The following is a 12,058-nucleotide window of genomic DNA, read 5'->3' on the forward strand; positions in this document are numbered from 1 at the left end:
TACTTTTTAGGATGATATCAACATTCTGAATTCAACATGTGGTTAATAGCTAGCTAAGGTATGTGTATGTGTCGCCTCTTTTTGTAGAAAGAGGCGACGATTCGCAGACCATATGTGCTCTATAAAGGTATTCTTTTCTTTTGGATGCAGGATGCAGGATGCAGGATGCAGGATGCAGGATGCAGATGCAGGATGCAGGATGCAGATGCAGGATGCAGATGCAGGATGCAGAGAGTGAATTCTGCTTAATTAAAACTACCTGACCTCCAAAGTCCACGTCTATAGTCTCAATCAACCACACACAACGCAGAGTTAGCAGCACAGCACTGGTTACATCAGCAAGAGCAGGGCAGTCTGGGGCTAGTGATTGAGAATGCCTATCCATTGCAGTGTGTAATGCAGTGTAGCCTAGTTTTTTATACAGCACAAAAAGGAAGGAAGTACATTTTCTTAGAAATATAACTTTTGCTTCTTCAAGCTCTTCATATAGTATAGACTTTGGATCATTTGAATGAGACCACATTAGGCGAACGTGATATAGCGCACTCAGCAGAGAATTGGGGATGAGGGGCCTTATTTATTCCTGTAATACTGAATTTGTAACAGAGAAGCTTTGTTAATTTCACCATTTGTAGCTTTTGTATGCTAGCTGAGTACCACTAGAAAAAAAAGTTCTGAACTTTTGAAGTTTGAAGCCAAAAAGTCAGTGTTAAATGAAAATGTTGTACTTGAATCTAGCTCCTCCTTTTATTGTACAACATGCAACATGACAACTGGTACAAGTTACTTTGGTTCAATTTTACATGTAATTAATTCCAACATTACAATAAGTTGTCTCATTAATCTTAAAATGTTCCCTAAATAAATACATATTAATTTGTTTACAAAACTATATACATTAAATCTAGTAAACAAAAACACACAGCGTACTGTCCACTAACTATGCCATGACAGTGAGTGAGTCTGCTTAGTCGTCGTTGTGTCTGAAAGCAGAAAATAGCATTAATCAACACAGTTCAGTGGCGCTATGGAATGCTGTTCGGTAAAAAACGTTAGTTTAACATAGTAGTAGTATATATTACCTGAACATCTGCTTGTACATCCCCAGGGCCTCCTGAGCGACGAAATTGATAAAGGCAGGGTCCTGCAGCTCCACACCAGCTGGGATGGTCAGGAGGAGAGGAGGAGAGTTTAGGATGTTCAGCTCCACCTTGGTGTCTCCCCCTGACGAGCTGCCTCCATCAACTCCCTCTGAGACCACCTGGGAAGAAACAACATACTGTACTCATACTGACAACACCTGGGTAGAAACAACAATATACTGACACCACCTGGGTAGAAACAACAATATACTGACACCACCTGGGTAGAAACAACAATATACTGACACCACCTGGGTAGAAACAACAATATACTGACACCTCCTGGGTAGAAACAACAATATACTGACACCACCTGGGTAGAAACAACAATATACTGACACCACCTGGGTAGAAACAACAATATACTGACACCACCTGGGTAGAAACAACAATATACTGACACCACCTAGAAACAACAATATACTGACACCACAATATAAACCTTTCTCTAATAAGAGCATGTTGTGTTCAGGGATTTAAGCAAATGAATGCCTCGGTTATTCATTTAAGTTTTACGTGCTGTCTGTCTGTCTGTCTGTGTCTGTCTGTCTGTCTGTCTGTCTGTCTGTCTGTCTGTCTGTCTGTCTGTCTGTCTGTCTGTCTTACCTTTCTGATGCGGAATATGGTATCAGGTGTGGTGTTGTTGTTGACCATTTCTGTCACCCAGCTGAACTCAGTAGCCATGTTGCTTATCCAGCTCGCCATGTCACCTGTGTGCTGCTGCACAATGCTCAGAACCTGGAGTAATGGATTAAACAGAACGGATGTTATGTTATCCTATGCTATGCTATGATACGGAATGCTACACAATACTATGCTATGTTACCTCATCGTACTGCTCCTTCGACATGTCCCGCAGCTGAGACACCTCATCCAGTTCCACATGCAGCTCCCGCACACTGGGACACTCTGACACACATAGGGGACAGGAGGCAGTTGGAGAGTGTGTGTGTGTGTGTTTTTGTGTGTGTGTGTGTGTGTGTTTTTGTGTGTGTGTGTTACCTGTGAGCAGCACCCCTTGGCAGGACTGACACTGGTTCTGCAGCTGCCAGCATTCTGAAGTCTGCCTCCTCAACTCTCTACACAACTTCCTGTTCTGGAGGAAATGAGGGAACAGCTCCCTCTCTGGACCAGAGGAACAGATTATCTGTCATTAACTATTATAGCTATCAATAGGGATTCTAGTTCTGTGTTGGGTTCGGTTAGGGTTATCTCTTTGTAATAGAACAATATCAATAATGTTTCTAGTTTTGTGTTGGAGCTACCTCTCTTCCTCTCCTCCTCCACAACGTCTTTGAGGTCATCAAACACTCGTGTGACCACGTCCCCAAAGTCCTCCACAACACTCTTCCCAAAGTTAAAGAAGGAGTCCAGCACCTCCTCCAGCCCCATCTGTGGATGAAGCCCAAGTCCATCCCCAGGAAGAAGGGGTCCTGGGTAGGCTGTTGGCCCCGGGCTTGGCCTATGCTCTGGGGGTCAAAGGCCTTCTGGAGGTTTTGGTCCAGTTTACCTTGCATCTTGTCCACCAGCACCACACTGCGCTCAAACAGGGAGCCCACCTGGGAGGGAGAGAACAGGTCAACTGACACAACATCACTAGTCAACTGACACTACAGCACTAGACAACTGACACTACATCACTAGTCAACTGACACTGCCTCACTAGTCAACTAACACTACCTCACTAATCAACTGACACTATCTCACTCGTCAACTGGCACTGCCTCACTAGTCAACTGACACAACCTCACTAGTCAACTGATACTTCCTCGCTATCTCACTAGTCAACTGACAATACATCACTAGTGAACTGGAACTACTTCCCCAGTTAACTGAACCTGCTTCCCCAGTTAACTGACACCACCTCACTAGTCAACTGGCACTACATCACTAGTCAACTGACACTACCTCAAACATCAACTGACACTACCTCAATAGCGAACTAACACTACCTAACTAATCATACTGACTCTACCTCAGAAAGCAACTGACAATACCTCACTTGTCAACTGACAATACCTCACAAGTTAACTGACACGACCTCACTATTCAACTAACTCTACCTCACTAGTCAACTGACACTATATCACTACTCAACTGACACAACCTCACTAGTCAACTGACACTATATCACTACTCAACTGACACAACCTCACTAGTCAACTAACTCTACCTCACTAGTCAACTGACAATACCTCACTAGTCAAATGACACTGCCTCACTAGTCAACTAACTCTACCTCACTAGTCAACTACCTCACTACTCAACTGACTCTACCTCACTAGTCAACTAGCACTACATCACTAGTCAACTGACACTACATCACTAGTCAACTGATACTACCTCAAACATCAACTGACACTACCTCACTAGTCAACTAACTCTACCTCACTACTCAACTGACTCTACCTCACTAATCAACTGACTCTACCTCACTAATCAACTGACACTATCTCACTCATCAACTGACACTGCCTCACTAGTCAACTAACTCTACCTCACTAGTCAACTGACAATACCTCACTAGTCAACTGACACTGCCTCACTAGTCAACTAACTCTACCTCACTAGTCAGCTAACTCTACCTCACTAGTCAACTGACTCTACCTCACTAGTCAACTGACACTATCTCACTCGTCAACTGATACTGCCTCACTAGTCAACTGACACTGCCCCACTAGTCAACTGACATGGCCTCACTAGTCAACTGACACTTCCTCGCTATCTCACTAGTCAACTGATAATACTTCATTAGTCAACTGAAACTACTTCCCCAGTTAACTGAACCTACTTCCCCAGATAACTGACACCACCTCACTAGTCTACTGACGCTACCTCGCTAGTTAACTGACACCACCTCGCTGGTCAACTGATGCTACCTCGCTGGTCAACTGACACTAACTCGCTAATCAACTGACACTACCTCGCTCATCAAACAAGATGGATAAACAGAATAAACTGACAATGAGAACAATGGAAATTGACTTCCGACTTAGTGGTGACATTTTCTGTAGATGGACTTGTCCAGTACCTTGGCGATGAGGCTGTTGAAGGAGTCTTCTATGCGAACTACCTCCCTGTCGGGTTTATCAGCACTCTGGTTCACCAACATATCTCCATCTAGAGGACGTGGGTCTCTCTGGCCGAACCGAGATGACACCCCGCGGAATAAGTTCTCTACCTGGCCAGGGGAGGTGTTAGGTGAGGTTAATTTAGTGTGTGTGTGTGTGTGTGTGTGTGTGTGTGTGTGTGTGTGTGTGTGTGTGTGTGTGTGTGTGTGTGTGTGTGTGTGTGTGTGTGTGTGTGTGTGTGTGTGTGTACCTTGGCCTGGAAGGAGCTGAAGCCCTGCCTGCATGTGGAGGTGTAGAAGGTCTTACAGGCGTCCTCCAGACACAGCCAACATGCCTCCCATTCCTCCTTTAGAGACTCCTGGCACTGATGCTCCGCCTCCTCCAGCTTTAGCTCCACCTCCTGGTATAGCTGGGCCACACCCTAATGGACAACAACAATACTATATAATGTCTGACCTCTAACCCTGATCTCTGACATCTCGTGCTCTGAACAAAGCCACTTTGGTCCACCACCTAAACCTTAAAGTAAGATTCACCACAAACTCTAGAAGGTAAAGACAGACCCCAAATCCTGAAAGGTAAAGATGGACCACAAATCCTAAAAGGTAAATATGGCCTGCAAACCCTAGAAGGTTAATATGGCCTTCAAACCCTAGAAGGTTAATATGGCCTTCAAACCCTAGAAGGTAAAGATGGCCTGCAAACCCTAGAAGGTAAAGATGGCCTGCAAACCCTAGAAGGTAAATATGGCCTTCAAACCCTAGAAGGTAAATATGGACTTCAAACCCTAGAAGGTAAAGATGGCCTTCAAACCCTAGAAGGTAAATATGGCCTTCAAACCCTAAAGGTAAAGATTACGTACCTTCTTCTTGTCACTGCTGTGTTGGAGAGACTTCATCAGGTCTTCATGTTTCTCCTCATTCTTCACCAGTACCTCCTTCATCTGTTTCACTCCATACAGAGCTCTCCTCACCTCCTCATCCACCAGCTTCTCCCCAACATCAGACAGTTCTGAGAGACAGAAGGAGGGGTGTATGTGTGTGTGTGTGTGTGTGTATGTGTGTGTGTGTGTGTGTGTGTGTTAGACTCACGCTTCAGGGTGTCCTCTGAGATGCCTGCTGCAGGGTCTTCTGCTGCGCATTGCAAGACCCCCAATGACATGACCAACACAACCCAACCAAACCTCATCTTGTCCGATCACAGGAAGCTCAGTCTGGAAGAAAAGAAACCATGAAATACTGGAGGCAGTTACTTTTACTTCCGCATTTATATGCCAAGTGACACACACACACACACACACACACACACACACATAAAATTGTGTAATTAAACTGCCAGATTTTTATGGGGACTTATTATTATGCTAATTACATTTCAATGGGGCCGCAGAAATTGACTCCAGGGGGTTAAAACCTGTTAGGGATAGGAGGCAGTATTTTCACTTTGGATGAATTGCGTGCCCATAGTAAACTGCCTCCTACTCTATCCTAGATGCTAATATAAGCATATATTATTACTATTGGATAGAAACCACTCTGAAGTTTCTAAAACTGTTTGAATTATGTCTGTGAGTATAACAGAACTCATAGGGCAGGCAAACTTCCAAACAGGAAGTGGAAATTGTGGGACTGGTTGAATTTCAAGTCATCGCCTATTCATATCCAAACAAGATATGGATCTGTTCGCACTTCCTACGCCTTCCACTACATTACATTTACATTTAAGTCATTTAGCAGACGCTCTTATCCAGAGCGACTTACAAATTGGTGCTTTCACCAGTACCTCCATCTGTTTCACTCCATACAGAGCTCTCCTCACCTCCTCATCCACCAGCTTCTCCCCAACATCAGACAGTTCTGAGAGACAGAAGGAGGGGTGTATGTGTGTGTGTGTGTGTGTGTATGTGTGTGTGTCAACAGTGAGTAGAACATGAAATGAAGCCTCTAGTGTGATGTGGGACCGGATGGGAGGGTAGTCTGTCAGAATGCCAGTTCCTGGTTGAGCATATTACTGTTGATATAGCCTTGCATTCCATTACTCTGTAGACAAAAACGAATGCTCCGGTTGGAATGTTATTGGATATATATGAAAATAACATCCTGAAGATTGATTCTCTACTTAGTTTGACCAGTTAATTCGACCTGGAATATGACTTTTTGACGTTTTCGTCCGAGTTCGCCTGGACCAGGAGCGCTAGCGGAAGTTCAGCGTAACAGCATGATTGACATTTGAAGGCATTGTTCTCACGTTAGCTGAGACAATAATGACTAAATGATGTATACATTTCAATCAGAACTATGACTAAACAGAATACAATATGTTACTGTATGGATGTATGAATCTTATTATAATCCTAGTCCTGAATATAATGTGTGTAATTATAATCAAGAATTAGAACAAAGACTGTTTTTTCAGAAACTAATGAAGTTATCGTCAGACTGGCTAGAACGCGATGTTCCTTATGGGACATCTTATCTCTACACAGGGAGAGGAGAGACCTTGGGCTGGTAGAAAATTATTTTACAGGTGGTGGACGATGTGGGAAGGCTTGTGAACTATACTGCCATTGTATCGGAGTGGAGGAAGGACCGTTTAAAACCTATGACGTCATTTTTAGTTTATAACCTGTTGTAAATTGTACCATGATCAGTACTCTCGAGTATAAACGCTATTGATTGATTTTGAGACTGGTCTCTGTACATTTTATGCAAATAAGTATCTTACAAATTCTTAGAAATGGGCTGAGTGTATTGATTGAATTGGTTAATAAACATATTTAACAGCCGCATGTCGGCTCAATCGGAAATGACCCTTACATAACTATTGCTCAATCTGCAACGCTTCAGCGATCCAGATTGAATAGAGCTCCTAATCTAATCTTGTGAGTTAAAAGGATTTAGATTTGAGGTTGAGCTGGTAAACATCCCTTTTCCAGACAGTACTATGCAACAATACTGGATTAGTACAGTGTGATGGAGAACAACAGCAGTTTAGTGGAATTTATTTTATCTTATAGGTTGAGTTAAGATGGTTAGTTTAGTTAAGGTTATTCAGTAGATCAGTAGAATACCATGAGGATACTAACAAAGGATGACAAAGGGGTGAAACAGCTTTAGGGTTTGGCGACAAGTAAGGTTAGAGGTTTAGGGGTCCCCTAAACCCAACCTCATGGAAACGCCTCTCTCTTACTGACATCATAATTCTGTTGACTGTTCCTCGAGTTATCTAGAGCTACCTCTCCCCTTCTGTCTCCAACTCGTTACACAATCATTATATCCAATCATTACATGTGAACATAACTCAACTACTGTAGCTCACCCTACATTTGGCAAATCTGGCCACAACTCTATCCTCCTGATTCCTGCTTACAAGTAAAAACTCAAACAGGAAGTACCAGTGACGCACTCAATACGGAAGTGGTCCGATGAAGCGGATGTTAAGCTACAGGACTGTTTCACACAGACTGGAATATGGTCTGGGATTCTTCTGGTGGTGTTGAGGAATTTACCACATCAGTCACTGTCTTCGTTAACAAGTGCATTGACGACATCGTCCCCACAGTGACAGGTAGTACATATCCCAACCAGAAGCCATGGATTACAGGCCACATCCGCACTGAGCTAAAGCTGCCTCTTTCAAGGAGTGGGACACTAATCTGTATGCTTATAAGAAATCCCGCTACACCCTCCGACAAACTTTCAAACAGGCAAAGCTGTCACACCCTGACCATAGTTTGCTTTGTATGTTTCTATGTTTTGTTTGGTCAGGGTGTGATTTGAGTGGGTATTCTATGTTGTGTGTCTAGTTTGTCTATTTCTATGTCTGGCCTGATATGGTTCTCAATCAGAGGCAGGTGTTAGTCATTGTCTCTGATTGGGAACCATATTTAGGTAGCCTGTTTTGTGTTGGGTTTTGTGGGTGGTTGTCTCCTGTGTCAGTATTTGTACCACACGGGACTGTTTCGAGTTTGTACGTTTCTTGTTTTTGTAGTTTATTCATGTATAGTTTCTTTATTAAAGAACCATGAATTATAACCACGCTGCATTTTGGTCCGCCTCTCCTTCCCAGGAAGTTACAAAAGCGTCAATACAGAACTGAGATCTAATCCTACTACACCGGCTCTGATGCTCGTTGGATGTGGCAGGGCTTGCAAACTCTCATGGATTATAAAGGGAAGCCCAGCCACAAGCTGTCTAGTGATGTGGGCCGACAAGACAAGCTAAATGCCTTCTATGCTTCGAGGCAAGCAACAATTAAATATGTATGAGAGCAACAGCTGTTCTGGACGGCTATGTGAACATGCTCTCTGTCGATGTGAGTAAGAAGTTTAAACAGGTCAACATTCATCAGTTTGTAGGGCCAGATATATTACCAGGACACGTACTCAGAGCATGGGCTGACCACCTGGCAAGTGTCTTCACTGACATTTTCAACCTCTCTCTGACCTAGTCTATAATACCCATGTTTCAAGCAGACCACCATAGTTCCTATGTGCAAGAATGCCAAGGTAACCTGTCTAAATGACAACCGACCCAGAGCACTCACATCTGTAGCCTTGAAGAGCTTTGAAAAGCTGGTCATGCCTCACATCAACACCATCATCCCATCATCCCACACGTTTCCCACCAGGACAAAAGGAACACCTACGTGAGAATGCTGTTCATAGACTACAGCTCAGCGTTCAACACCATAGTACCCTCAAAGCTCATCACTGAGCTAAGGTCCCTTGGACTGAACACATCCCTCTGCAACTGGATCCTAGGGCGGCAGGGTAGCCTAGTGGTTAGAGCGTTGGACTAGTAACCGAAAGGTTGCAAGTTCGAACCCCCGAGCTGACAAGGTACAAATCTGTCGTTCTGCCCCTGAACAGGCAGTTAACCCACTGTTCCTAGGCCGTCATTGAAAATAAGAATTTGTTCTTAACTGACTTGCCTAGTAAAATAAAGGTCAAATAAAAAAATTAAAAAACTGGATCCTGGACTTCCTGATGGAACGTCCCCAGGTGGTGAGGATAGGCAACAACATATCTGCCACTCTGACCCTCAACATGGGGGGCCCCTCAGAGGTGTGTGCTGTTTCCCCTCATCATTCCCTGTTCACCCACGACTCCAACACCATAATCAAGTTTGCCGATGACACAACGGTGGATGGCCTGATCACAGACAACAATGAGACTATAGGGAGGAGGGCAAAGACCTGGCAGTGTGGTGCCAGAAAAGCAACCTCTCTCTCAGCGTCATAACACAAAGGAGCTTATCAAGGACTACAGTAAACAGAGGGTTGAACACAATCCCATTCACATCGAAGGGGCTTTAGTGGAGCGGGTAGTGGGTCGAGAGCTTCAAGTTCCTCGGTGTCCTCATTGCTAAGGACCTATCATGGTCCAAATGCCTCTTCTCCTTCAGGAGGATGAAAAGCTTTGGCATGGGACCTCTGATCCTCAAAAAGTTCTACAGCTGGACAAAATGTTTTTGTATTTATTATGGACCCCCATTAGTTCCTGCCAAGGCAGCAGCTACTCTTCCTGGGGTTTATTATGGATCCCCATTAGCTGATGCCAAGGTCGCAGCTACTCTTCCTGGGGTCTGGCAAAATTAAGACAGTTATACCATTTTAAAAACATTACAATACATTCATTACAGAATTCACAACACACTAAGTGTGTGCCCTCAGGCCCTACTCCACTACCACATATCTACAACGCAAAATCCATGTGAACATGTGTGTATAGTGCGTATGTTATTGTGTGTGTATGCATGTGTCTGAGAGCATGTTGTCTGGCCACATCACCGCTTTGCACGGCAACTACTCGGCATCCGACCGCAAGGCGCTACAGAGGGTAGTGCGTACAGCCAGTACATCACTGGGGCTAAGCTTCCTGCCATCCAGGATATCTATACCAGGAGGTGTCAGAGGAAGGCCCTACAAATGGCCAAAGACCCAGCCACCCTGGTCATAGACTGTTCTCTCTGCTACCGCATGGCAAGCAATACCGGAGTGCCAAGTCTAGATCAAAAAGGCTTCTTAACAACTTATACCCTCAAGCCATTAGACTCCTGAACAGCTATTCAAATGGCTACCCGTTCTATTTGAATTGTCCCACCCCACCCCCTTTTTTACGCTGCTGTTACTTTTTTATTTATTTTAGTATATAATTTCTTAACCCTTATTTTTCATAAAACTGTTGTTAAGTGCTTGTAAGTAAGCATTTCACTGTAAGGTGTAGTTGTATGTGAAAGGTGCATGTGAAAAATTTAATTTGATTTGATTTGAAGAGACTGAAGGATTGTAGACAAAGAAAAGCTCTCCAGTAGGTCTGCCAAAACATTCAAGGGCCATTTTCTCAAAAGAGGGTTTGCAGTTTTATTAACTTTCAAAGCAGAATTACTTTCCCATTTTTCCTCAACTGCAGTGTATGCCATTTTCTAGCTCAGAGTCTCTACTTTTATCCAATGTAAAAAACACCATTTCAAATATTGCAACATAGGACCGAATCGAGCTGGTCGGTCACTACTGTAGTTACCTCAGGTCCATTCTAGCAGAATAGCCAGCTACTGTATAAGGTAGTTTTTTTCCAGCACCATAACATCTCACTGGTACTCATCTTGTTGTGTTCGATGACAGTAGTTAATGTGCCCCCAAGACAACAACCAACAGTCCCTCTCATATTCACATGAAATACTGCCTCGTTCTGCCTCTCTGACATTGCTCACAGAATATTTATACAGTATATTCTTAATTCCATTTCTGTGTATTGTTGTGAAATTGTTAAATATTACTGTTAGATACTGTATTATTGCACTGTTAGAATTAGAAACACAAGCATTTCGCTACACCCGCAATAACATCCGCTAAACACGTGTATGTGACAAATAACATTTTATTTGATTTTGACAACAACCAACCTCACCCTGTCATATTCACATATACACATACTGCCCCAAGGACAACAACCAACCTCACCCTGTCATATTCACATATACACATACTGCCCCAAGGACAACATGGGACAGTATGTGTGTTCAGCATTCTACCCACCAGTAGAAGCTAACAGGTTGTTGTCCTTGTTACTGAGGTGTGTCAAGGTTTACTCACCAGTAGAAGCTAGCAGGTTGTTGTCCTTGGTATTGAGTAATGTGTTTCTGAGTACTGTGTCCCCGTGTGTGTGTTTACTGTTCTGTAGGGATTGTGCTGTTGATCTGTACTTGTCTTGTTCCACTTCTGCTGTTCCAGACTGGACGGTTGTAATCCTATTAGTTTCTTTATTACCTCATCGTCACAGATGATCCACTAGTCAACACATATAGGGTCTATTTCCTGGACACAGATTAAGTCTTGGATTAAGAAGAAATATAGAATCCATAAAAAATACTATTTAGTCTAGGATTACAGCTTTTGAGTCCAGGAATCGTTGTCAGAACAAGCGATACGTGCTAAAGTCCAACCTAAAATATTTAATAGAAAAACCAAAACCTGTAACACCTTCCCCCTTACGACAACAAATATACCATATATTACCACAACCAACAGAAAATAACTTCCATTGCACAACATAATCAACTTAAAAGCATCGCTACTCAAATATGTCGCCTTCTCCAATTTAAACCGGCTGTCAAGCATTAAATCCAAGACAAAAGCAGCCATATATTTTTCTAAATACAGTACCAGTCAAAAGTTTAAGGGTTGTTCCTTACTTTTTACTATTTTCTACATTGTAGAACAATAGTGAAGGCATCAAAACTATGAAATAACACATATGGAATCATGTAGTAACCAAAATAGTGTTAAACAAAATATATCTGATATTTGAGAATCTTCAAAGTAGCACCCTTTCCTAGATGACAG

General features: G+C 43.1%; 1 protein-coding gene across 1 annotated transcript; it reads right to left on the reverse strand.

Annotated features, from left to right (window-relative positions):
- Positions 1-728: 728 nt before the first annotated feature.
- On the reverse strand, positions 729-11,429 carry clul1 (clusterin-like 1 (retinal)). The gene is given in 12 exon segments (XM_029653259.2): positions 729-983; positions 1,083-1,261; positions 1,749-1,880; positions 1,969-2,051; positions 2,145-2,267; positions 2,408-2,536; positions 2,539-2,701; positions 4,174-4,323; positions 4,464-4,634; positions 5,076-5,224; positions 5,305-5,426; positions 11,309-11,429. Coding segments are annotated over 11 exon segments (1,392 nt in total). The 5' UTR covers positions 5,402-5,426; positions 11,309-11,429; the 3' UTR covers positions 729-967.
- Positions 11,430-12,058: the final 629 nt, after the last annotated feature.

The sequence above is a fragment of the Oncorhynchus nerka genome, linkage group LG9b (assembly GCF_034236695.1).
Source record: "Oncorhynchus nerka isolate Pitt River linkage group LG9b, Oner_Uvic_2.0, whole genome shotgun sequence".
In the NCBI taxonomy this organism is placed as follows: Eukaryota; Metazoa; Chordata; class Actinopteri; order Salmoniformes; family Salmonidae; genus Oncorhynchus; species Oncorhynchus nerka.